Source organism: Acipenser ruthenus, chromosome 38, assembly GCF_902713425.1.
Source record: "Acipenser ruthenus chromosome 38, fAciRut3.2 maternal haplotype, whole genome shotgun sequence".
Taxonomy (NCBI): Eukaryota; Metazoa; Chordata; class Actinopteri; order Acipenseriformes; family Acipenseridae; genus Acipenser; species Acipenser ruthenus.
The window spans coordinates 1,941,374-1,968,558 of NC_081226.1; the positions used below are offsets into that span (position 1 = coordinate 1,941,374).

At 40.1% G+C, this 27,185-nt stretch overlaps 1 protein-coding gene across 1 annotated transcript in view; it reads right to left on the reverse strand.

Moving 5' to 3' along the window:
* Window positions 1-5,391: 5,391 nt before the first annotated feature.
* The window catches only part of LOC131706894 (scavenger receptor cysteine-rich type 1 protein M130-like), a 40,630-nt gene continuing 18,836 nt past the window's right edge, over window positions 5,392-27,185 (reverse strand). The window contains exons 14-26 of the mRNA XM_059008833.1: window positions 12,003-12,317; window positions 11,073-11,387; window positions 10,385-10,471; window positions 9,860-10,174; window positions 9,204-9,506; window positions 8,592-8,663; window positions 7,964-8,281; window positions 7,478-7,615; window positions 6,920-7,018; window positions 6,531-6,581; window positions 6,285-6,371; window positions 5,842-5,913; window positions 5,392-5,525 (exon numbers count right to left, since the gene is read on the reverse strand). Of these exons, the coding sequence (XP_058864816.1) occupies window positions 5,392-5,525; window positions 5,842-5,913; window positions 6,285-6,371; window positions 6,531-6,581; window positions 6,920-7,018; window positions 7,478-7,615; window positions 7,964-8,281; window positions 8,592-8,663; window positions 9,204-9,506; window positions 9,860-10,174; window positions 10,385-10,471; window positions 11,073-11,387; window positions 12,003-12,317 (2,306 nt within the window). The remainder of the gene's footprint in view (window positions 5,526-5,841; window positions 5,914-6,284; window positions 6,372-6,530; window positions 6,582-6,919; window positions 7,019-7,477; window positions 7,616-7,963; window positions 8,282-8,591; window positions 8,664-9,203; window positions 9,507-9,859; window positions 10,175-10,384; window positions 10,472-11,072; window positions 11,388-12,002; window positions 12,318-27,185) is intronic.

Consider the following 27,185-nt stretch of genomic DNA (forward strand, 5'->3'; position numbering starts at 1 on the left):
ATAGTTTAATGATTCCTATTATAATATTGATATAAGGCTCTACAGGATCTTAATGAGCATTAAAGCACTCCATATACATCACCCAGCGCTGTATCTTCATGAGAAGAAGGTACATGTCTGCATCTTGTCAAGCACTAATACTCTCATTACACTGTCTCCCTGTGCTGTTACCCTGTGCAGCAGTTATCAGCAGCTTCAGCACACAGACGACCACAGCTTCACGTCACACAGCTGCTTGTTTTTCAGATTCTGTACAAACCACAGAGTCGGCGCAGCTCTTGGTCTCGGGCTGGTGTGAAGATGAGAGCTGTAAGCTCCCAATCTGTAGTGACAACATCTAAGGAGAGGGGACTTACAGAACCTCAGAATTGAACGGCGAAGTATAAAATTCTGCTGTGTTGGCTGGTGCTATTTCAAGTTATTTGCTTATTAACTATTATTTTATTATTTTTCTTTGAAGAAAAAAATGCTTTGTTTCATGTTTTATACACAGTTGTATGTTAAATTGATGTCTGCAGTCGCTGTTCCCCTAGTACATTAAAGCCTCTTTCACACTGGCATGCTCTGTCCGGGTTGTGACCTGGTGTCACGCGGGTGGGCTACGTGATTTCACACTGGTTTTTGAAGAATCAGGGTCGACCTGGGTGACAGAAGCAAGTAAATGCACGCACGCAATGCCCAAGAAGCAGCTTCCATCCAAGCTTCACTGGATTGACTCGTCAGGCAAATGTTCATCCCTGCTGCAATCTGGCTCATGGGGTGTCTCAGTCAACAAAAATATTGTTCAACAGAAAAAACAGAAATGTTGCTTGCGGAAGTGAAACCTTCACGCAGGCGTGGCTGTTTGTTGCTTCGTTGGCTTACGAACAGCCATCATGCATTTTGTCTCGCTCAACCCGAGTCAAAGTGTGTCGACCCACATCCTGAGGTGGGTCGCTGCCGACCCAGGGTACGTGGTATTGTGACCCGGGTAGCCAGAACCCAGGTTGGGACCCGGGTAGGAGCGTTAGTGTGAAAGGGGCTTGCGCCTTCATTATTTCCTCCAAACAGCATACCTGCCTCTATACTTATCACCAGTCCTGACACCAGCCTCACCCCCCATTTCCACCAACAGGGACAGTCGCCAGGAGGCCTGCAGCCAACTGCGCTCCACTAAGGAAGGATACCTTTCTGGCTACCACTGCTCCCCCCATTATACAAAGGGAATGGGCTCTCCACAGCTCAGACCTAATGCTCAGGCCGTCTTAATGTCAGCAGGAAGGGGACATTTATAAAATCACCTTTTCTCCAAAATGTTTAAAATGTGCATTATCAAAGAGGTACTCATCCAATAGCAGTGGGTCAAAGAAACCAATGTGAGGGTTCCCCTTAGCTTTATGAGTATAATAATTAGGCTCATATTTGACTTTAGAATGGTTTGGGGGCCACTAGACCTTAGTTTTGCCATTACTTTAAAGCTGTTTGATTCAACTGACCTTATAGTAACCTTATCCTGTCCATACATGGCAGAAAAGGGGGTTTGTAACTCCTATTTTATTTATTGTGTTGTCCAGCAACACCACTGGAATTCAAAACCCCAAAATATTTCAAAAAAATAGAACAGCAGCACACTAACACTTATTACAAGAATGCCTTCGAATTAATTGACTTGTGAGCTTGTTTGTATGGAATTGTGATGTAGCACCCCCCCCTGCTGGCAGGTGCAGTACATCACACTTTCAGGATCATCTACAGTGCTGGTAAACAATGGAGTCCGAAGTGTGTAATGTAGGGTTGAAATGCCAGTGGGACAGTTTTATTAGAATTCACAGGGTTAGGCCACTGGCCCTTTAAGAAAGAAAAAACTAATTGTATTGGTTTTACGTTTGGCCTATATAACCTGGTGTGTATCTTACATGTTGAAAGCATCCTACAGTACAGGCATGTCTGCAAATGCAATACAGCTTTTGATCCCGCCCCGGCCCTGTACAGAGAAGGCTCTGCTGTGTGACGGACAGGGCATAGAGAAGTAGGGATACAGGATTGGGTATTACAACGGCTTCATAGACTTAGCACTGCTGTGGAAATTTACAGAAGAGTAAAATTAAAGATCTTGGTGTATTTTTAATGATATGATTAGTAATTTGCTTTTTGCACTTACAGTGTGACGGGAGACCCAAGTACCTCAAAGAGAGTTTGCTAGAAAATGTTCGACAGCCTCTTATCACTCTTATGATCCACCGCTGGTTGTCCAATTTTCATTGCTCTGTGTTTTTTTTTGTTTTGGCTTCACCCTCCACCCTTGCAAGTGTTACATTGTATAACCACCCTTTGAATGCAGCTCCAGAGCGGCACAACACGCCTACAGCTACAGCCAAAAGTGTTGCATCACCTCAAATTCGGGGGGTTGAGACATAATTCAAAATAGAAAAATACAACTTTATGAACATCATTTCGATATTTTATTTAACATCATGTAATCAAAGAAACAAAATGATATCGCAAATAAAGTCTACCGGAAAAATAGTAGTACTGTTAGATTTCAAAATGTCACATTTTTCAAATTGTCATTTTTTTCATTAAGTATATGGAAAACTACAACACGCTATGTCATTCAATATGTTACCGTAACATTATTCAGCAGGTTTCATTCGACGTCATGTATCAAAATTGGTTAATTCTATAGGGTGATGCTAAACTTTCGGCCATAGCTGTAGATCTAGGACCACCTTCATAAAACTCAATTTAGTTAATCTAGAGCCTTTAAGAAGTATACCTGCTTATTAAGAGCACAGTTTGCCTCGAGCAAAGGTAGCATTGCAGAGAATAAAAGCAGCCCAACGAAGCACTTTCACAGGGACACAAACGCCTGTGGACTGAGCGCTAGCAAGAACATTGTAATATTTCACATTAGTATTCAAAACCGATTTGAAATCTTGTTTCTCTGAAGTCTTTTTTTTTTCATAAAAAGGAATATTTTAGTTCCCGGTGATCCTAAATTCCACTTCAAGAAGAAAGTTTGCATTTAATTAATGCTGTTTCCATTTGTTAATGTGATAGGTACACGGTAATGAATGCAAAAAAGACAATTCATTAATTTATTAATATGTCATGCGGCGACTGTCGTGTTAGGCTTCATGTGTGTGCAAGCACTTAACCACTCTGTGTTTATCATTACTAATCTGGACACCAAGGCAGCCTCGCTATCTCTTTCTAATATCTGACTTGTACAATGGCTGCTGTAACGTTTACATTTCCTAAAATATACCTAAGAGCTCGTCTATAGTAAAGGTGTGTATTCCATCTATATGTAAGGCTTTAGATTTTCATAAAGCTCACCTATATATGTCCACGTGTGTCAAACTATACTCAAAAGAAAAAAAAAAACATGTTTTCATGTCTGCTTTGTCAAGGTAATTCATTATTTTGTGTCTTAAACATATTAAACACTCGCCTGCTGTGTTTATAAAATACATCATTTAATACATGCGTTTTCCTAGGAATATAGCATATAAAATAAGATAAACAGGTGGATCCTTGAGTTTAGATTTTGGTTGCCAACGTAGAGAGTTTTTTCTATGCTTTGCCGCAGAAAAAAGAAAAAGCAACTTTATATTGTTCTGTTCAAATCTTTGTGTAATCATAACTGAAAAGCATTCAAATATTCATCTATCCGGACAGAAAACCCTTTGAGAAACAGTAGCTTGTGGATATTTAAAAAAAACCCAAAAAACATTTTCGTGCTTGTTTACAAATAACTGTGTACTAATAAATTATATTGCAATAAAGATCATAGTATGCATTTAGAAATCCTGTTACATCTTCAGAGCTGACATTTTTTAAAATTGAAATCTTGCCTCTTCTCAATCTCACACGATTAGTCTCCCAGTGAGATCAAAACTGCTTTCACACATGACCAGAGACCGAGGGTTATGACGTGTCACCATACCTAAGGAAATATTTAGCCTGTTGTGTGTTTAACATAGGAAGGGCCAGTGAATACTCAAGTTTGTATCTTTAAAGCTGCACCCTCGATTCTTCAGTTGGTAATTCAGCGGGTCAGCCAGTTATGCCAGAGCTCCAGTAATAAAGTGTTCAACAAGAGAGGTTGTCTCATAAAATGTTCTGTCAGGGAAAGAGGTATCAGTGAAACTTGCTCAGTGAATGTACAGCTATGGTCAAAGGTTTTGCATCACCTTGAATTTTAGAACTGAGACTTGAGTATATTGAAAACAACAAAGTGGTATGCAAGTCAATATGTCAACATAAGATTATTCAGCAGGTTTCATTCGACTTTCTGAAGCAAAATGAGTTAATTCTGTAGGATGATGCAAAACCTTTGGCCAGTTATTTTTTGTGACAATGCAGCCTTTTTTTGCAGGCTGTTGCACATACATAGTAAGTACAGTTAAAGGAACCTTGAATACATTCTCTGTGTATTACATTAACCATTTTTACAACAAAAACACACGCCATCCGCCAGATGATAAATTAGACTTTATTGTTTAAAAATAGAATACAGCCTTCAAGCCATTGCACACTCTGCAAGAAATGCTATACGTTTAGAAATGGTACATTAAAACAGAATACATATATTCAAATAAAAAAAAAACTAACATTTTAATATAGACATCATTTTTTATCTGCACACCAAGCTCCAAATGAATTACAAACAGCGTAACTATCAAGAGTTGGGCTGCAGGAATTCTGTAAATCCAAACTTTACAACAGAATTTCAAAACAATCCATTTTCAAACCAGATCCCCTTTGAAACTGCACACCACCACAATTACAGGCTGAAAGAGGGAACACAGACCCCTATTAAAACACAATCTGTATTTAAAGACTGGATTTAAAAGAAAACCTGACCAGAAGAGACATTGCTAGAAAAAATGGACACAAAATACACAGACAGCAGACTGCCAAGCGAATCTCCTTTAAATTTGGAAATCTGTATATACCTTCATAATTGTGATGGGGGTGCACACAAAAACCATTGATATAACAATGTGTTTCACAAAACCCACCCAATGGCTATTAGTTACATTTTGAACTGTTTCAGTTACTTTGGTAGCCAGAAACAATGATTTTTAAAAAATATATATATATATATAAAATACTGATCTTTGAGGTTGCTTCAGTTAGCATTCGCGACATGGTTTCCTAATTTGATGCTTGTTTCTAACAAAATGCAATTTTGCAGCATAAAGGGAAAAATTCATATTTGACATGAAGCACTTTTATGAGAAGCCTGCTAAATATTCAGCCAATGGAGTTTCACTGTGAAATCCCAGAAGGCGGCTGGAACTGCAGTGAAACTGGCAGGTTTACAGTTAATGGCGCTCTTACAGCTCTAGAACTTTAGGGGGCTCCAGCTGCCCCTCTATTCTCCTCCCAGACACACTGCCAGCCTCACAGCGCCCCACCCTCTCCTGGAGACTCCTCCCCAACATCATCGTAGTCAGTCCTGTCAGGTGCAGCGGGTCCTTCTTCAGGGGGCAGTGCGGCCCGGGCATTCTCCTCTCCAGGGGGAGTGAGGGGAAAACCTGCCAAAGAGAGACACACACAATCAGGGACTGGTTGGGTTTACGCAGTGGGAGGGTTCACACAGATCTGGGGTCAGGGATTGGTTGAAGCAATGGGTGTGATTAGAGTGCCATGGGTGGTTTCTGAGAGATTCAGAACTTCTCAAACTCCACTGCCTGGTAGTGACACCTGCTGGAAGAGGTGGGAGTGGGGCAGTTACAGGCTCCCCCACAGCGTGCTGCTCCTGGGGCAGTAGGGTGTGCTGTGCTGAAGCGGGGCAGGATATGTGAGGGGCCATCCCAATCCCTCCCCACTATAGACTCCAGTCCCCCTTACCTTGGATGGGGTTCCCCTCACTGTCCTCCACATCATAGTAGCCAGAGGGAAGTTCGTCATAATGGAAACTCCCTAGGAACAGGAATCAAGGTTAGGTCTGGAGTTTGACCTGCTTTCACCCACAGCATATTAACTCCCTCCTATTGTCCACTAACAGACATACAGGGTTCACAGTGCTAAATAAAACTGTTTACATAACATTAAGACTGACCCATCAAATGCAGAAAAACTACTTGGCACCCTAGAATCAAACCCACTCTACTGCTCAACGGGCATGGCGGGGGATGTTGCACAGTCCTGGGACTTACCTGCACAAACAATATGCAGTGACTGAGGATATGACAAACGTGAGCTAAATTAGGAACCTGATTGAATACATTTACTTTCTCCAAGACTGGGTTTGGTGCAGGGCTTCTCTACAGGGCTTGTCTGCAAGAACTCACCTGATAAATCTTCTGGGTTACTGTTCATAGGGACGGCATCGTCATAGTACCCTGGGGTCTCTCCTTCCAGAGAGGGCATCGATTCACCTAAAAGAGACAGAGAACAGCATTAGTGTTACAGACCAGAGAGAGCACTGCTTCACCTAAACCAGACAGAGAACAGAATCGGTGATACAGGTGAGAGAATTGTTTCTTCATAGGTTTGTAACACAGCCCCCCCCTTACCTGGGATGGGGTTCCCCTCACTGTCCTCCACATCATCGTAGTCAGAGGGCAGCTCATCAGAAAGGAAACTCCCTGGAACAGGAGACAGGGTTAGTGCTGCCTGCTTTCACTCTGCAAATTCACTACCTGCTACTTGTTGCACACTGACTACTATTGTAGCTGTTGTTCAATGTTTGGATTACTGAATTCAGGATAGGAAATTAAACAGTGGTTTTGTGATCTACACCCTAAGTAACTACATATTATCTACTGTTTGCTGCTCTGTTCCTGCCTGTCTCCCACTCTTTGTAGTGTTTCCTGTGGTGAGAGGTTTACAAGTCTGCTGCTTTGAGTCATGTTTGTGGATTGTGTGGCAGTGTGATGTGTGTGTTGGCTCTCTCTTTCTCCACTCCCCCTCCCCTCTTACTCACCTCTCCTGGGCGCATCATAGGTTCCCTGTCTGGCCAGTTTGTACTCAATCTCCTCGTAAACGGCTTCATGGAAGGGGTCAAGCTCCTCCTCAGCAATCCCTATGGGAGGAAACAGGCTCTCATTCACAGTGACACAGCTCTGCACACACTGTACTGAACAGCACAGCCTTCAGTGATCCACAGTGCAAGAACACCATTTCTTTTCTTTATTTAAAACTGCCATTTTAAACAGCTTTTTAATTAATGATCTTGTCAAGATTGTGTCCTCTGCTGCCCCTACTGCAGCAGGCTGGTATCGCACATGTGGTTCAAGACCAGCTTTTTCTCTAACCAGATCATTAATAAAAGAGAATGATTTTTAAATTGTCATCTGAGATGCACAGAACAAGGATCGCTGCTATAAAGGATCTGGGTAGTGAATTTGTGTTGTCTGGAAAGCACTGCAGATTTAAAATGCCGGTGTAGGGCATTACTGAATACAATCCTAGAACAACGCATTAGGACCTGAGTGTGTCACCTTCCTGAACTTGCATCTCTTTAAAGGGATTTGTTCCCTACCTCTCCTCAGCATCCTGTTGTGCTGCAGCTGCCCGGCTAACAGGACCAGCACCACAAAGAGCAGAGCTCCCAGCACGATGCAGGCTATCAATGGGATGGTCATGTCTCTCTGTGGCTGCAGCCTGGGTGGAGAGGCTTCTGTTGGAGAGGAAGACAGACAGACACTTCTGGAAACAGTTGGGTACTGTACTGTAAATGAAGCAAAAAAGCTGTATTCACATTGCTTACATAGGAAAGCCCTAACTGAGGCCTCCCTTCATTTATCCACGCGACTCCCAAATTCAGAACGCTACACAATAAGAAACATTTCCCCTTAGAGCTGTGCTTTTGTGTTTATGTTTATGAGAGTGTAGTCTGAAGTAAAACAGAATGAAATGACTGTTAATATTTGCAATGTAAGCAAGTACTCCCTGCCTAACACAACAGAGCCTCTCCCCAGTACAGCTCATTCCCCATCTCCCCTGCTCAGATAACCCCCTCTCTCACCTGCACAGGTAACCCATGCATCTTCTTTGTGGTCGCAGTCATTGAGTCCCAGTAGAGAGCGCCGGCAGTCCCACAGATGCATCTCGCTGCCCCTGCAGTTCACCTCATCCAGCCAGATGATGCCGTTCCCTTGTCCAAACGTAGCCTCACCCCCTCCTGCGCTCTCTGCTGCCCCACAGCCTACTTGTCTGCAGACCACCTGGGCGTCCTTCAGGTCCCAGGAATCACCGCAGACTGTCCCCCAGGACCCCTCGAACCGCACCTCCACCCGTCCGGAGCAGGGACTTGAGCTTCCAGCTAGCCTCAGCTCTGCTGGCTCTGGAATAAAACAGCAGGGCTTACTGAATCAGTTCAGCCCAGAGGCTGCTGTGTGAGTAGTAGACAGAGGCTTGATTTCCCTTTCTGGAAAAAAATCTAGGTAACCAGTCTCAGAGATCAGAGGCAATCACAATTCAGTGTTGAATTATTAATTTGAAACTATAAGAACCGCTCATTAAAATTAGTTAACAGCAGAAATTTAAAGGCCAAACGTTGACAATGTTGTCTAAAATGTCAATACATGTCACTGTAAGGCCATGCTTTTGCAATTTTATGCATTATTTTTAGACGCTGTTAAATAAAAAATAACCTGTGCAGTGCTCTTGAGTGAGGTCTTCAGAGCATGACTTGGGTATGCTGGTGACAGACGGCTTCTCTTTCACTGTTAAAAACAAACAATTAAGTGAATTCAGTGTTTGGGAAAAAAATTACAATGCATTCACACTCTGCTCAAGCATGCTCCTGCTTTGTGTCTTGTTTGTTTTGAGCTGAAACAAGAAATGGTGAATGCAAAGTATTCTGAAGATATTGCTGTAGGGGTTTCCATAAGGCCTGGGCATATTTCCATTGGGATCTCTTAAGTTTCATCTGCTCTCTATTCTAAAGAGGCCCTGCTTTTCTGTACTTTAACACATCCCTGCTCTGGCCTCTCCTCTTTGATGTGCAGGGGTTTGATCAGGGATCTGTGGACACTATCCGCTGCTCTGCTTCCAGAAGTGTTGTTAACATTCACCAAGAAGAGGGAACATCAAATGGACCTCTCTTAGAAAGGACAGAATCCTCCAATAACACAGCTACCATGTTGTGTAACTTGCTAGGGGCAGCATGTCCTTGTTATCTCAGGAGGAGGATTCAAACCTGTGGTCTTTAACTGCTGAGCCATCAGGTGACCAGCAGAGGAACAACAGAGGGAGATCTTTACCTGTGCACTCAATCGCAGCCACCTCATAGTTTTCGCAATTTGTCTGACCCCAGGGTAAGGATGGACACTGCCACAGTGTAGAGTCGTGTCTTCGGCAGATCACTTCATCAAGCCATTTGTAATCAGAACTCAGCCTGGATTGTGCATCTCTAATAGAAACACTTTCTCCACAGTTCAGCTGCTGACATATCACTGAAGCTGTAATCTGTGTCATTCTGTTGCTGCAGACACTACCCCAGGTGCCATTGTAGAGAACCTCTATTGGTCCAGAGCAGCCTTCAGCCAGTCTAAGATCCTTGAACTCTGTCAAAACAACATACAATCGTGAAAGAAAACTGCACTGCAATGAATGACACTCAGAACTATCCTGATTACAATACTGCTGCGAGACAATATTAAAAAGCTTTTTATACAAAACGTTTTAATACAATCAACTACAAATTGGAGAGGTGCTATAAATAGTTTGAAATCATTAGAGGATCACCAGTAATCTGCCCTGCTTACTGTCCTAAACACTGAGCTCCACCTCTAAGATTAAATACATTTTATGTAGTAATTGATATTGCCTTGGTTTCCACTATTAACATATTAATGGCTAATATAGAGATGGCTCAGTTTCCACTGGTTAGGTATAGTGAGTTATTGCAATCCTGTACCTGAACACACGACTCCTGCGTCCTCCTTGTGGTTGCAGTTGTGTTGCCCCCACCCTCCTGAGTCACACCCCCACAGAGTCGATTCGTTCCCCTGACAGCGCAGCTCGTCCAGCCAGATGGGCCCGGTCCCCTGGCCGAAGGAGGCTGACACTGAGGCGTTGAATGCCGTCCCACACTGGAGCTGCTTACACACCACCTCAGCATCTGCCAGGTCCCAGGAGTCATCGCAGACCGTCCCCCAGGAGCCGTTGTGATAAACCTCCACCCTCCCAGCGCAGGCACCTCCTCCCCCAACCAGCCTGAGGGCCGTGTGATCTAGGGGGACAGAATCACAAGCACACATCAATAACACAATCACTGCAGCTTAGGCACAGAATCAGTTAGTAATAATATAAATAATAACCCTATGATAATGCGTGCCGATTTTCAGATAAGAATCCTTGTCACAGACTGTACCCATGGCAGTAATGTCAGTATAGTCACATTGAAATAACTTATTAACACAAGAGTTTGAATTGCACTAACCTGAGCAGAGCGTGGTCCCTTCATTACTGGTGTTGCATTTACTTGGTAGAGGTCCGACTCGACCTGCTTGTGCTGGTAGCAATGGACCTGAAGATAATAAGAGTGAGCAGGGGGGGAATGAAACACGTCAGAGCTGAAGGAACAGCACCATTATTTACTGCATCTACAGCTTCTACATCAGTCTACAGTTTGTTATCTTGTATGTTGAATCAGTTAAAACATAAACATGGTTTCAGAGTAATTCTGTTGTTTGGGCACTGTCTGTTCTTCCACCTGGAGCAAGCTCAAAGCTATTCAGAGATTTAGCTTTATAGAGAAATGAATAAACTCATAATGGTATTGGTGCTTTAGAACTCAGAACCAACATGGATAATTGAGAATTTAATTAAAAGTGTAAATAGCATTTCAAACTATATAAGATTAAATGTGAGACCGTTTGCTTTATTTGTATGCATACATAACATATAAAATATCATAAACTGCACACATCTAATACACCCCAAATATGGGAACAGTTAATCAATACTAATGGGTATAAAAAAATACTGTAACAGTAAATTGATTTAATTTACAATCCCACCAGATGGCAGTAGAAGATCTGAATACCTAGAATACCGAGATATGTTTAGCAGATAGGATGTTAAGTTACCTATTCAATCTTCCACCCATTAGAGTGATTACTACTCACCTGAACAATTCACTCCTGCATCATTGCTATGAGTGCAGTTACCTCGTCCCCATGCAGAGATGGAGCAATTTGATATGTGTGTCTCACTGCCATCACAGTCGAATATATCAGTCCGTACATCACCGCTGCCTTCACCAAACCAGGCCTGTCCCGGGACTGATACAGCGTACCCACAATTCAACTGCTTGCAGAGAACTGTGGCGTCCTGTAGATCCCAATAGCGATCGCAGACCGTCCCCCACTGACCATCATACTGCAGCTCCACTCGACCAGAACAGGAGTCCGGGCCACCCACCAGCCTGTACTCAGTGTACCCTGCACACAGGGCAGCAGAGTGTGAGCAGGGCACAGCACAAGCAGAGAACCAGGACATGGGGTTTGCTTTACTCTAGCTATCAATCACAAAAGGGTTGCTATGTTGTTGTAATATTGGCTGCAAGGGTATGATTGGTGGGCATGCATTTCTTTAGCTTTCTAATAATTATGCATCAGTTAATTTAATTACAGACTTCTGAAGAGTGACACTCATCTAGAACAACCCAATCCCTCACACCCTCGGGTATATGATCAAAAACAGGCTTGCCGAAAATGAAGCAGCATTCAGCTAGCGGTATCAAGCTGGTCAATTTCTATTTAAAAAATTGGCTCTAATGTATCCAATGTATATAAAAATGCTTCATGGTATGCTAAGCTTCTTGGATTGTATTGGACATATACATATAATATAAACATGTTATCTGGTTAAAAAAAGTTCTCACTTTCCATGTCTTACTTTCTTTTACATTTGAGCCTCCTAAAGCAAAATCACAGAGCCCACATTGTAAAGACTTTAATAAAGAATTCTCATTGAAACATTTGTCTAAATGACTTGCTTGATATCCACCCATAATGTTTATGGCCCCGGGTTAATAAACAAAGTTATAGACTCACCGAAACAGACAAGGCCCACGTCGTTCCTGTGTGTGCAGCTCTGCTTCTTGCTGGCTGAAGTCAAACACTTATAGATTTGGGGCTCCTTTCCCTGGCACTGCATCTCCTCGGACCAGACCGTACCCTGCCCCTCTCCAAAAGGGGCTCCTCCCAGCACCTCTTTAGGAATTCCACACTTCAGCTCCCGACAGACAACCTCTGCATCCTGCCAGTCAAAGTCAGCATCACAGACTGTTCCCCAGGTCTGCCCATGCAGTACTTCAACTCTCCCAAAGCAGAGGTTGCTGTCACCGCCTAACCGCACTGCTCTATGTCCTGAAATCACAAAACTGCACTTAGAGACTCTGGGAGCGAAGCAACAACAGTTAACAGATAATTACAAACTGCATCTTGGAAAACATCTAAATATTATTATTCAGTTAGTTCTTTCACTGAACCTCATGGTGACATGGTGTGACAGAGAGCAAATGAATCCTAGACAACAATCTCCCTCCCGATCTGTGAGGGTGCTGTATGACAGGAACAGAGTGCCTCGTACTGGTTGGTCTGGCAGTTCATTCCAGGATCAGTCGGAAGCCAGCCAGCCAGGAAGGGGGCGGAGTCACGATGCCGAAGTCATCGCCCGAAAGCGGTAGGCGATGTGTCAGTCATGGATTAGACGAGACATGATTGGACTAGCTATCGCAGGGGGCGTGACTAAGGGTATAATTGGGGATGTGATGATGTAATCTGTTCCTTTGATGTGGTTATGAGAATGAGCGAGAAAGGAAACGGACTGTGAAAAGCGTATGGTGAGTGTTAAGTGTTTTGTTTGTTTGTGGAAACTAACTGTGTGTTTGTCACTGTTAGACGGCTAACACGAACCGGGAGCTGTCGCTACAGGCCAGCATCAAGCCCGGACTTCACTGCACAACTGTCACTGTATTACCTTGCTCCGCACCTGCATTCAGAGCACTCACTGTCAGGAGAAGTGTCTGTGTTGTGTGTTGTTCTTTGTATTATTATTTCAGGACTGAACCCGGTGGTTTATACGCTGGCAAAACACATTGTTGTGTAGAGCCAGCATTATTATTTAACGGTCTCAAGCAGACCAAGAGAAAATAAAGAACTGTTTTGAACCGTAAAACTTTGTATCTGTCGTTGCTGGAGCACCTGCATCACCTGTACACCTGAGCACTGCAAATCACTGGGTCACACATGATAATTAAAATAAAAGTAAATAATATGCCATTGATGAAGCAAGATAGCAAGAAGACGTTTTTTAAATTAGAGAGTTCAAGAGAGCAATAAAGGATCCTGTCAGTAAGGCTGCCACCTAAACATCTTTATTTCCTTCATTATAAAACTCTGGGCACCTAACAAGTCTGATTCACTTGTCTCTCTGGTTCATTTTTGTATTGTGTTATAACAGTCTGGGCACCTGACAAGTCTGATTCACTTCTCTCTGGTTCATTTTTGTATTGTGTTACAATCACATACTGACTGAAAGGCTTTTAAATGATCCATTATTAAGCAACAAAATGAAGACCTGACTATTCCTGTTTTGTTTGTAGTCATGCTTGTTCTATATATATACAGAGCAGTGAACAGTTTATGCTGCCACAGTGCAGTAGTCTATAGATGTGAAATGAGCAAAACTGTCATTAGTGACAAGTAGCAGTGTGGGGTTGGTAATTTAAAACGTCAGTTTCTGTCTTTGTTTATTCAAACAACACACTTCCTGTCCTATCCAAAGGACATTGAGCTTAGTTGAAAGAGCAGCAATATAAGATTAGCTCATATTAACAATAGAGTGAATTCGTATTGTGGTTTCGACAAGATCAGCAAGGTGCCCTGCCATATCAGAAAAAGATGTGAGGGAGTTCTGATACTTTCTAATGAGGAAGCTGTTGAGTGAGGAGGTTAACAAAAGGTTTTGATCGCATGCAAAGGAAGCCTAATTACTTCTCTTTTTTCACTGATCAATGCAGCAATTAATGCAGCTAAACAGGATGTATTAGTCTGACCTTTGGGATGTAAAAACTTTGAACAGTGTTTTGGTGCCACCTAGCGGACACATTGCAGCACTAACCTCTGCCAATATCCTGTAGGCAAGCTGTTAAAACGGCCTATTACAAAAAGTAGTGAGGGTTATTTGTACATCTATTTAAAGAGGTTGAAAGTCGGTAAATAAATAAATTGCCCTCGCCCTTATATGTTATCATTCATTGTCTAGTATCATATTCCAGTTCATAAGAAGAATGAAACAATGTGAGAATCCTACATTGTTTTCCTGAAACATGCATTTTATACTGGGTTCAGATACCACAACGTTGTGTGGATCTGGAGAAGACAAAAGGGTCACAATCCCTGTTTTCTGGTGAACAGGTAATACAATGAAATGTTTTATTTGTTTGTATATTTTATTGACTAATCAAACAGCCAACACGCGTGTATAACAACAGCCTTGTTTGTGGATCTAAGTATTGAAGGGGGTTCTGAATATTTTCAAATACATTTGTGTATGCAGATTTTGTACATTTTTTTTCAGAAAGCTCAGTTTCAGTTTTGTGTTACAGGATATTCTTCAGGGACAGCTGAAAGACAATTTAAGTTTCTGGATCGGTACAGCAACACGGCAGTAAAAACGGCAGCGTCCTGGATGAGAGGAAAATCCGCTTCCAGTCGGCTTTTAAAACACTCGCTGTGGAAACTAATTGCCATTAATTGGTACTCAATTGTAAAGGTGAGGGACAGGTGAAAACTGGAATGAAGACTTGCCAGACTAGATTGTGTGTATGTTGGTGTAATATAGATAGCGTATTCTTTCAAATTTAAGACGCAGAACAAATTTCCCACCCTCAATTTGAGGAAAAAATAAAACATCAAATAACTAATAATTTACAAAGACACAACCTCAATTACGCATATGGAGGCAGTTTGTGACCGTCTGCTATCACAGACAATTACAGTGATGTGCTGCTTCTCATTTCCACTCGTGATTACTCACACCTGTTTTTCTCTCAATTTGTGAACTGTGGTATTGCTTGGCACGTCGAAAAATACAGGGGTCTGGTCAGCACTTCCGATCTGTCCAAGCTGGTACTGTTTGTTAAAACTGAGCCTAATAACGAAACGCTGAAAATGTAAAAGCTTCCATTCAAATTCCTCATTAAGATTATCACGCTATTTTCAAAATGGCTGCCTCTACGTCATGGATGATTCTAGATCGGTCAGTGACGTTTTGGTTCGTCTTTTCTCAGCAGTAAGTCACGTTGTTGCTTGTGTATTTGGGCAGTGACGTCTTTGTTCGTCTTTTCTCGGCAGTCAGTCACATTGCTGTTTGTGTACTCAGGTAGTCTTGTCTTTTGTTGTTGATTTTAATGCTCGTATCACTATACTGTACTCGAATTTAAGACACAGGCTACTTAATTCTTCAAGCTCGATTAACAAAGACATCTGGCTATTGCTCGTGCACATTAATTTTAACTATGTTTTTTTTTTAAATTTAAATTGTGAAATTATGTATTTGTAAAGTCAACCTTATTCAGTCATTTATAGATAAAATCTGTTGTGGATCTGTGAAATTGTATTTACATTATGAGAGACAGAGATTATAAAATAGGTATAATTTTTTGTAACGGTACAATGTGTGCTATTATTATTATTATTATTATTATTATTATTATTATTATTATTATTATTATTAGTCGTAGTCCTAGTTTTGATTAAGCAGTAACTTATAATAAACACTTCCCTGCTCATATCCTGTTGTTATAACACGCATATTGTTCAGGTAGAAAGGAGCTGCTGTGTGTAGAAACAAACAACGATGCAGAAAGTTATCAGCAGTAACATTAGATTCTTACCATATTTTAAATGCTGAAAACAAAACTATGTCTGGAAAAATAAAAGTGTATTGGGAAATATTCATATTTATATTTGGAGACATTTTAAAAATATTATAACGTTAAAAAAAGAAACTAGAATCAATGAAGTAAAGATTATTTCATCTTCCCTCGTATTGCTGATTTGAGAGAAATCAAACCTTTATACGAGCAGAAATATCTCTTTACACAACCTCGCCTACCTGACGTTTTATCTTTATATATTTACACTCTATTAACCAACATTTCCTCTGTCATTTTATAAACGGATCCAGCAGCTGGTAACTTTATACATTTTCTGATTACTTAATACATTTACCCGTGGACGTGGTTATTTGATAAATGAAGTATCATGTTAACAAATGACATAGAGATCTCATAGATCCATCAGCCTCAGGACTATTTTGTGTTTTTCCAAGACAGTATTATGTTTCATAATTTTTTGTTAAATCATTTTCATATTTTCCTGTACATTTACAATATTATTCTTCCACATTGGTGATTAAGGTAAATATAGTTTTGTGTTTTGCATTCATTAAGTTAAATAAACTTTCACTGTGTGTTAAACAGTGAATAATAATAATGAAATAATAAGTTCAGTGTTTCATGAGGCTTCATGTTCCCTGCTATTTTGTAAAGATAATAAATAAACAAAATTAAACTTATATAAAAGGTTTCCTTAAGGCAGACAGACAGACAGACAGACTGCAGCACTTTGTATTTAGGGACCAGCAACTCGCCTCATGTGTACTTCTTCACCTGCATGAGGTGGACACTGTCCTTTTATATTCACCTGCCTTGAATCAATGACCATATTGAATAATTGGTTGGTCAACCAATCAGGGTCCCACATTCTTACATGGCTGGAATGGAGGGAGCGAGGGACAGGGCCAGATTAACCCATCACTGGACTCTATGCAAACATACACTTGAGGGCCCTACCTTCTAACATGTATAACATCAAACAGCAGACATGTACACACGTTTACACTTACTCCCATACACGTGCCATTTGTTAAGATCAGGGGTGCGTTCAATAGGCAGAGATCTCCAGAGCGTTACGTGGTGCTTTCTATTGAACGACCTGCATGCTGAGAGCGCTGCCTAACAGTAGCGAGTCAAGCTCAGAGCTGCCTCGCTGGAGGTCCAAAAAGGCCAGCCTGCATTATCAGTGCGGTGGCTGCAAATTGATTTTTTCAAATATGGATTTGTGTGATCAACACATGTGTGATAAGTAATATTTTTGTTGTAATTTTTGGCTTTTTAAAACTGATTGTGACGATTGTATTAGAAAAAGAAATATGGACTATTTATAACTTGACAAATATGACAAGATGCTAAACCAAAAAAAAGTGTCACTAACTTTACATTACAAAAATACAGAAGTTGTAATTACATATATATATATATATATATATAGAGAGAGAGAGAGAGAGAGAGAGAGAGAGAGACACACACACACACACACACACACACACACACCAAAATCGTAAAACTGTTAAAGCAACTGTTTGAATACACCGCGATGTATTGGCTGCTATTGTGAAACTGCTCTCTCCTAACAGACCAACCAATAACTGCTAACATAGGTTACACGGCGCCACTAGAGAGCGCTCTGCTATTGTACGCAACTCTCCCAGAGCAGAGATCGCTGCCACCACTGAGCCGCACTCCTTGACCTGGAATCATAAAACTGCAGATATTTAGACTCTGGTGCCAAAGCAACAACCTGTAAATGGTTTGCAGATTTAAATCTATGGTGAAGATCATTTTGCATGCAGTAAATGTGAAGCCTGTTTGAGATTCCATCATGCACAAGTGTATTCCTAAACCTTGTTAATTAGACAATTATAATTGCAGAACTGTCAGGTTTTTGGTACTTGTGTCCGAATTTATTTGTGTCTATTATTCACTTAATTTCTTAATTAGTAGTAGTTAGTTTCACTATTTTCACAATTATTAGTCATTATTGTTGGTTTTGACTATTAGTTAATTGGCACGTCTGTGGAAATTGCATGTATATTAAAGCTGGCATGTTAGATGTTAGCTCTTTTTAGGGGAAAGTAATTAAGGTTATAAATGGGATATACATTTGCATAAAATTATTTTAAAATACTTCAGATAACAGTTGCATTTGTATTGTGTAATTAATTAGCCATTTCCCCGCAAATATACTTGACATTAAGTTACTGTTTTAATTGTATTCCTGACTGTTTTAAACTAGCAGTGTGGAGTAGTGGTTAGGGGCTCTGGACTCTTGATCGGAGGGTCATGGGTTCAATCCCAGGTGGGGGACATGGCTGTTGTACTATTTTACATATCCCAAAACAAACTCCAATGTTTAGTTTTACACAAAAGTTGCTGGAAAGCAGTCTAATTTTAAGTTTTAAATCGGTGTTTTGGTAAACGGGAAACCTGTTTCAGTGGTTGCTATGGAACTCCTCCCGTTGCTATATGACGTGCGCAGGGGAAGGGAAGTTTAAAGCCGGGTCCACACCTGAGCGTTCAGTTGCGCAACTCAATTGCTCCCGAAATCGCTCAATTGCTGTGTCCAAGGTTCCCGCGTCTACAAGTTTAAGTTTTTTAATGATAACTGAGAGTATTTTTTTTTTTTTTTTTTGGTTTTGACAACTGAGTTGACACGTTTTTGTTTTTTTTTTCTTTTTCACGTGTCTACAAGTTTAGAATTGTATTTATTTTATTTATTTGTTTTTAAAATTAGCGCTTCTTCATGACAGGTATGCAAGCCGTTCAGTCAGCATTATAAGAACCAATCAGAGTTCTCGAATTGCCACGTGATCGCCTATGTCTACAGAAGTCGCTCAGGCGGTTGCTTGGAAAGTAGAGCCCGGCTCTCCTGCAAGCAGCTGGTTCAAGTTGCAGGGACGTCCACATACGCGACTCAGGTGTGGACCCAGCTGAACAGAAGCAGCATGGCTACGCAGGGAGCTAGCAAGTGTTTGCAAACAAAAGGATGCTGAAACCTCGGAGAGTGAGGAGGATGACATTTTTAAAGAGACTTTAGAAGAAACATTATTTAACGCCGAAAATCCTAATCAATACGATCCAAACCACGTCAGTTTGACGTGTAGCCTTACCTTTCGTATCCTTGTATACAGCGAGATTACTAGACTTTCTATCTATCTTCAGTCGCAGAAGAAAGTATTGGCATCCTTCAATTGAAACAATGTTATTCACTAATTTATTTAGTTTAATACATACTGTTAATTAAACTATACTTATTTAACAGTGATATGTTTTTGAAGTTTATTGGACACTCATGCATCCTAGCAAGTAATAGTAAAGATTGCAGGTACATTATTTGAGTTCAGACAGGGAGTGCCAATACTTATGTCTGTAACTCAGGAAGTGCCCCGATTGTGAAATATGATGGTATCTTGTTTTTATGAAAGTCCCTTTTCTGTATTACTACCGTGTTAAATTGTACTCTTACCAACGCTTTTGTAAGGCAATCTCTATTTCGTAGTGTGGACTGATATCTGACATCTTTCTACACCTACACTACACCCTGCTGGAGGAAATGGTTCTGATTCAGCAGTGTCCTCTACGCTATCTTTAGCTACACTATGCTTTCGTGATCTTTACGAGACTCTTGCAAGACCTGTTAAAAATAAAATAATTTATAATAGGACTAACAATTAATCTCACACATTTGTAAAACTTGCTGCCATCTAGCGGAGTAATAAGGTTATGTATCATCTGGAAGCTGTTTTTTTTTTTTTTTTTAAATACATACCCTTATTATTCCACTAGATGGCAGCATAAGACCACAAATAGCTAGGGGAATCATTATATATTCAGTACAGTACAACGTCGCATATCCGACCCTCTGTGGACTGGGGTATAGGCGTTATGTGAAAAAGTCGGATTTGCGATCATCTATAGAAAAAGCATTTACACATCCACAAATAGGTTAGTGAACAAAAACAATACGCCAACTGCTTTAAACATGTGGACATTTTCTGCTTTAAAAGTAAACAAACATAAACGACATTAATTAGGCTACAAATACACAGTGTTGCTATGCGGTTTGCTATAAACTATCACCACGCAAGCTTTTTTTTTTTTTTTTTTTTTAAACAAAACAAATGGTAAATGTACAGTAACCTGCAACTGATGGCTTCTTTCTTAACTCTAGAAGTCCCTGCTTCCCTGGTTCTGCGTTCTTAATATCTCTGTCACGGTACTTTGCGCTCTTTCTTGATATTGCCAACAGCCGATAAGCAGCTCGGTTTGAATATTGCTTCGGCTATTTTAAACAAACGTCCGGTAAGCATTACGTTTATGAAGCTTGCTTTGTTTAATTCAAATGCATTTAAATGCCACAACAGCACGCTGCCAATATCTGCAAGCGTGCGCTCCATCATATAAACACATTGCACACAAGAAAGCTTTCTCGACTGGTGTATTTAAACGTTACTGCTACACGCAGCTGACTGACACACGCACTCAGCCCGCCTCTCTTAAAGGGGAACGCACCAAAAGGCTGATTGCTATGACGCTTTCTTTCTGTTTCCATCGCGGAAGCTGTATTTGCTGCCAATGCCATTACTCTCGTAGCTTACTTTTAATATATATTTATTTAGCAAGGCGGTTAATTGACTGTATAGTTTTATAGGGCTACAATCATTTGCGTGATTTATTTTAATTGCCAGCAGGGGTTGCATGGTGGTGTGTGCATGCAGGGGTTGCATGGTGGTGTGTGCTTGCAGGGGGTTGCATGGTAGTGTGTGCGTGCATGGGTTGCATGGTCCTGTGTGCATGCAGGGGTTGCACGGTGGGTGTATGCCTGCAGGGGTTACACAGTGGTGTGTGTGTGCAGGGGTTGCATGGTGGTGTGTGCTTGCAGGGGGTTACATGGTAGTGTGTGCGTGCAGGGGTTGCATGGTCCTGTGTGCATGCAGGGGTTGCACGGTGGGTGTATGCCTGCAGGGGTTACACAGTGGTGTGTGTGTGCAGGGGTCGCATGGTGGTGTGTGCGTGGAGGGGTTGCATGTTGTGTGTGGATGTGTGAGGAGGGCAATCGAGGTGCAGGTTTGGCGTAAAAGACGGCTGAGCGGGGAAGCGAGTGCAGATAAGGGGGTGCAGAGAAAAGACGGGGAGGATTGGGGAAGACAAGAGTGTGAGAGAAAGTTGTGTTCGGGGGGATAGAGAGAAAAACTACTTCATCATTTATTTTCATTTTCACCTCCCAGTTCCCTTTCCCTCACTTTATGATTTTATTTTGTGATTATTGAATTATTGTAAAAATAAATGGCTTGAGCCTTTACCTACTCACGGTTGCAGTCTCATTTCTGTCGCAAAAAGAACCCGAAATGCTACAGTATAGTGATGGACATTACATAAGAAATGTGTGATATTATTATTATTATTATTATTATTATTATTATTATTATTATTAGTTTTGATTAAGCAGTAACTTATACTAAACAGTTCCCTGCTCATATACTGTTGTTATAACACGCATATTGTTCAGGTAGAAAGGAGCTGTTTTTTTTGTTGTTGTTGTTCAGGTGTTCTGTGTTTACATGCAAATATCCACTGGTAAGAACTCAGCATTGGAACTTTGTGTATTTCTATTTTTAACAACCAGTATGGGATCAATGGGTATTGACAAGTAGCAATGTGGGGTTGGTAATTTAAAATCCTTCACACAGTTGCTGTCTTTTTTTAATTGAAATAACACAGTCCCCGTCCTATCCAAAGGACACTGAGCTTAGTTGAAAGAGCAGCAATATAAGATTAGCTCATATTAACAATAGAGTGAATTCGTATTGTGGTTTCGACAAGATCAGCAAGGTGCCCTGCCACATCAGAAAAAGATGTGAGGGAGTTCTGATACTTTCTAATGAGGAAGCTGTTGAGTGAGGAGGTTAACAAAAGGTTTTGATCACATGCAGAGGAAGCCTAATTATTGCTCTTTTTTCACTGATCAATGCAACAATTAATACAGCTAAACAGGATGTATTAGTCTGACCTTTGGAATGTAAAATCTTTGAACAGTGTTTTGGTGCCACCTAGCGGACACATTGCAGCACTATCCTCTGCCAAGATCCTGCAGGCAAGCTGTTAAAACGGCCTATTACAAAAAGTAGTGAGGGTTATTTGTACATCTATTTAAAGAGGTTGAAACTCGGTAAATAAATAAATTGCCCTTTCCCTTATATGTTATCATTCATTGTCTAGTATCATATTCCAGTTCATAAGAAGAATGAAACAATGTGAGAATCCTACACTGTTTTCCTGAAACATGCATTTTATACTGGGTTCAGATACCACAGCGTTGTGTGGATCTGGAGAAGACAAAAGGGTCACAATCCCTGTTTTCTGGTGAACAGGTAATACAATGAAATGTTTTATTTGTTTGTATATCAAACAGCCAACACACGTGTATAACAACAGCCTTGTTTGTGGATCTAAGTATTGAAGGGGGTTTCTGAATATTTTCAATTTCAAATACACTTGTGTATGCAGATTTTGTAGATTTTTTTTTTTTTTTCAGAAAGCTCAGTTTCAGTTTTGTGTTACAGGATATTTTTCAGGGACAGCTGAAAGACAATTTAAGTTTCTGGCCTCGGTACAGCAACACGGCAGTAAAAACGGCAGCGTCCTGGATGAGAGGAAAATCCGCTTCCAGTCGGCTTTTAAAACACTCGCTACGGAAACTAATTGCCATTGATTGGTACTCAGTTGTAGAGGTGAGGGAAGGACACAATGTGAGAACGGGAATGAAGACTTGCCAGACTAGATTGTGTGTATGTTGATGTAATATAGATAGCGTATTCGTTCGAATTTAAGACGCAGCCCAAATTTCCCACCCTCGATTTGAGGAAAAAATAAAACATCAAATGAATTTACCAAGACACAACCTCAATTACGCACATGGAGGCAGTTTGCGACCGTCTGCTATCACACACAATTACAGTGATGTGCTGCTTCTCATTTCCACTCATGATTACTCACACCTGTTTATCTCCCAATTTGTGAACTGTGGTATTGCTTGGCGTGTCGAAAAATACAGGGGTCTGGTCAGCATTTCCGATCTGTCCAAGCTGGTACTGTTTGTTAAAACCGAACCTAATAACGATACGCTGAAATTGTAAAAGCTTCTCTTCGAATTCCACAGGAAGCTAATGACGCTTCTTAGAAAATGGCTGCCGTACGTCACGGATGATTCGAAATCGGGCAGTGCTTTGTGTTTGTGTATTCGGGCAGTGACTGTTTGTGTTTTCGGGCAGTGACGTCTTTGTTCGTCTTTTCTCGGCAGTCAGTCACATTGCTGTTTGTGTACTCAGGTAGTCTTGTCTTTTGTTGGTGATTTTAATGCACGCATCACTATACTGTACTCGAATTTAAGACACGGGCTATTTTTTAAAATAATAATAAAAAAAATGGTTTAAAAAGTGTGTTTTAAATTCGATGGTATTCACTCCTACTGTTCAAGCAATTTTACAACAATAATCCACATTGCTAAAGTTTACACCATGGCAATTTTTGAAAGGAAAAAAATAGAGAATATGGAAGCACCTGCAAAACAATTGATAACCCCCAGCCCTATCTTGCCCATTGTCATTTGCAACAGGGAGAGCCCGCTTTTTACATTGCACAATACAGGTCAGGGATGCCATTTCAAAAAAAAAAAGAAACTGGTCATGTGATGCGCGGCCCATTTAAAACACGTGTGCTACAGATGGACGGTGTTTCTAATGTTTTGTTCAAACTCTTCATAGCCTAAGAGATATATTTATGTGTTTCCTACCTGAACAGATCACTCCAGCGTCTAAATAGTGACCACAGTAATTCTTTCCCCATCCACGAGATCCACAGTCCCGAAGAGCTGACTCAGAACCTCTGCAGGAAACATTATCCAGCCAGATGGTTCCAGAACCGGCTCCGAAGTGAGCATAGCCTGGTGCTGATACAGCAGATCCACAGCCCAGCTGTTTACACACAACTCCTGCATCCGTCATATCCCACTGATAACCACAAACTGTGCCCCACTGTCCCTCATGAAGAATCTCCACTCTCCCAGCACAGGGACTGCCTCCATTCACCAGCCTCAGATCATCACCGCCTTCAAAGAGAAGAAAGTGTGTCAAGTTCACTGATGTCATCACATATTGGTATCAGGTATCATTCATATTCTGCATCAGGTGTCACTCGATATTGGTATCAGGTATCATTCATATTTTGGATCAGGTATCACTCGATATTGGTATCAGGTATCATTCATATTTTGGGTCAGGTGTCACTCGATATTGGTATCAGGTATCATTCATATTTTGTATCAGGTGTCACATTTGGTGCCAGTGATCAAACAGTTTCAACTTTGTTTCTGTGTTAAACTACGATTTTTGACCATTGATATCTTCGCAATAGTAGAGGGTAAACATTGTGATAACGTCTCTTTAAACGGTCTTTTAATAGGATTATTATTTTAACGATAAGAGAGATGTCAAAACGTTGACATGTCCTCTGTGTACAATGCGAATTATAAATAATGTCGTTTTTCAGCTAAAGAAACACGTGCACAGCGTGGAAAAAAAGTGCTTGTGTAGCACACCATGTTTAGTTGCAGTTACACTCTGCGTCCTGCATAAAAGCGCGGCGCTAATGATCTCATATAAGAACCTCACTATCCTGGCATCTAATGCTGCTGCTGAGATCAAAGCTTTTCGTGCCTTCGACGGTTGAAACATACCAACGATCTTCAGGACTGAGGCTGGTCTTTTTTCACGGTTATCACGGATTTCACAATTTCCGTAAAATGTACCCATTTCTGTGTAATAGGCGATGTAGTCCCCAGTGAAAAATCAAATTTCTGAAAAAATATTGTAAATAGGTTATGCATATTTTTATCACTTAAAATAAATACAGCAAACGTTTCCCTTAGTTATTGACGCTCTACCTGTTACATTAAATCTCTTAACCTGGCAGCTGGTTTGGTTTGCTTCAATCAAAAACACACTGCGTCACAGATCGGAACTATTTCTGCTAATATCGCTCTGTCCAGGTCAGGACAAAAGGGGAACCTTTCACGTGTCTGTTGTTATTTTTACATTTATTTATTTATTTATTTATTTATTTATTTATTTATTTATTTAGTTTGATAATTCACTGATGATGAAAATAGAACGTGTTTAAAAGATGGACATAAAAAACTAGATATTCTACAATTTAGTATTTACCGTTTTCCGGTAAGCATTTAAATATTTAGGTACATTTGTTGTGTAATAACTGTATGACAATGCAATAAAATCTTTGCTGACCGATATTTGTGCTTGATAATTGTGTGATTTTATCAAGCTTTAACTGTTGTAAAAAAAAAAAAAAATGGTATGTGATTTTGTATGTTTGTATTGTGTTGATTTTATTTATTTATTTATTTATTTCACTGCTGTAGTGTGAACCTCTTGGCCAGGTCGTTATTGTAAATGAGAATATGTTCTCAACTGACTCACCTGGCTAAATAAAGGTTAAATAAAATAAAAATAAAATCATGGGCATGGGGCTGAAGGTGTATAGATAATTAACAATACCGGTTGATATGCTGCTTGTAATTTCCAGATTGATTTGAAAATGTTTAACGACCGGGCTAGCCAAACCCTTAGACCAGTGGTTTGCACCCTGCTAGTAGCATTGCTGACATCATTAAAAATAATTTAAACATTCAGAATACATTCATATGTGTTGCACTGTTTTTCTTTCTTTTTTCTTTTCTTTTTTTTTGCCACATTTAAGTTTTAAAAGCCAGTTGAAAATCTTCAGCTAAATTTATTTTTTGTCAGCTGGTCGGATTAGCCAGTCACAATTTCTTCAAATCAGTCGTAAAACCTAAATTCAACTGTACCTGGGTAACATTCCCGCCAATATAAGAAATGTACCTGAAGCAAAAGCAAAACATATGTTTTTTGGTAATTACGTAATTCTCTCTTTCAGATATCGCATGTGTAATGTGCAGTGTAATCTTGTGTGCTTGTATATCAGTGATCTCGGTGCTGCTGGTTTTATTCACCCAGGTGCAGATGTTGGGTTTATTTCTAGCAGAGAGCTGTGTCAGGGTTCCTAATCATCAATGTGGAAGAATAATATTGGAAATGTACAGGGAAATGTGAAAATGAACATTATACTGCCTTGGAAAAACATACTGATCTTGATACTAAATAGTCCTACTATAATGGTTCTAGATAGAACCCTTTTTCACATAAAAATATACCTGTACAAACATATTAAAATTGAAATGCAACAGATTTAATCTATAAATGATTGCATAAGGTTGACTTCACATATTACAAATGCAAAATCGTGCAGTTACGATTACAATAGAATCTCGATTAACAAAGACACCTGGCTATTGCACGTGCGCGTTATTTTCAACTAGGTCTTTTATTTAAATTATGTGAAATTATGTATTTGTGAAGTCAACCTTATTCAGTCATTTATCGATTCAATCTGTTGTGGATTTGTGAAATTGTATTTACATTATGAGAGACAGAGATTATTAAATAGGTATAATTTTCTGTAACGGTACAATGTGTGTTATTATTATTATTATTATTATTATTATTATTATTATTATTATTATTATTAGTTTTGATTAAGCAGTAACTTATACTAAACACTTCCCTGCTCATATACTGTTGTTATAACACGCATATTGTTCAGGTAGAAAGGAGCTGCTGTGTGTAGAAACAAGCAACGATGCAGAAAGTTATCAGCAGTAACATTAGATTCTTACCATATTTTAAATGCTGAAAACAAAACTATGGCTGGAAATATTCATATTTATATTTGGAGACATTTTAAAAATACTGTAACGTTAAAAAATGAAAACAGAATCAATGAAGTAAAGATTATTTCATCTTCCCTCGTATTGCTGATTTGAGAGAAATCAAACCTTAATAACAGCAGAAATATCTCTTTACACAACCTCGCCTACCTGACGTTTTATGTTTATATATTTACACTCTATTAACCAACATTTCCTCTGTCATTTTTTATAAACTGATCCATCAGTATAATGTTATTTTTTTGTTAAATCATTTAAATATTTTCCTGTACATTTCAAATATTATTTTTCCACATTGATGATTAAGAACCCTGACACAGGTCTCTGCTAGAAATAAACCCAACATCTGCACCTGGGTGAATAAAACCAGCAGCTCCGAGATCACTGATATACAAGCACACAAGATTACACTGCACATTACACATGCCAGATTTGAAACATAGAATTACGTCCTTATGGATGTGTAAGATCCCTTAAAACATTTTTTTTATCTCATCCAGCGTGTCA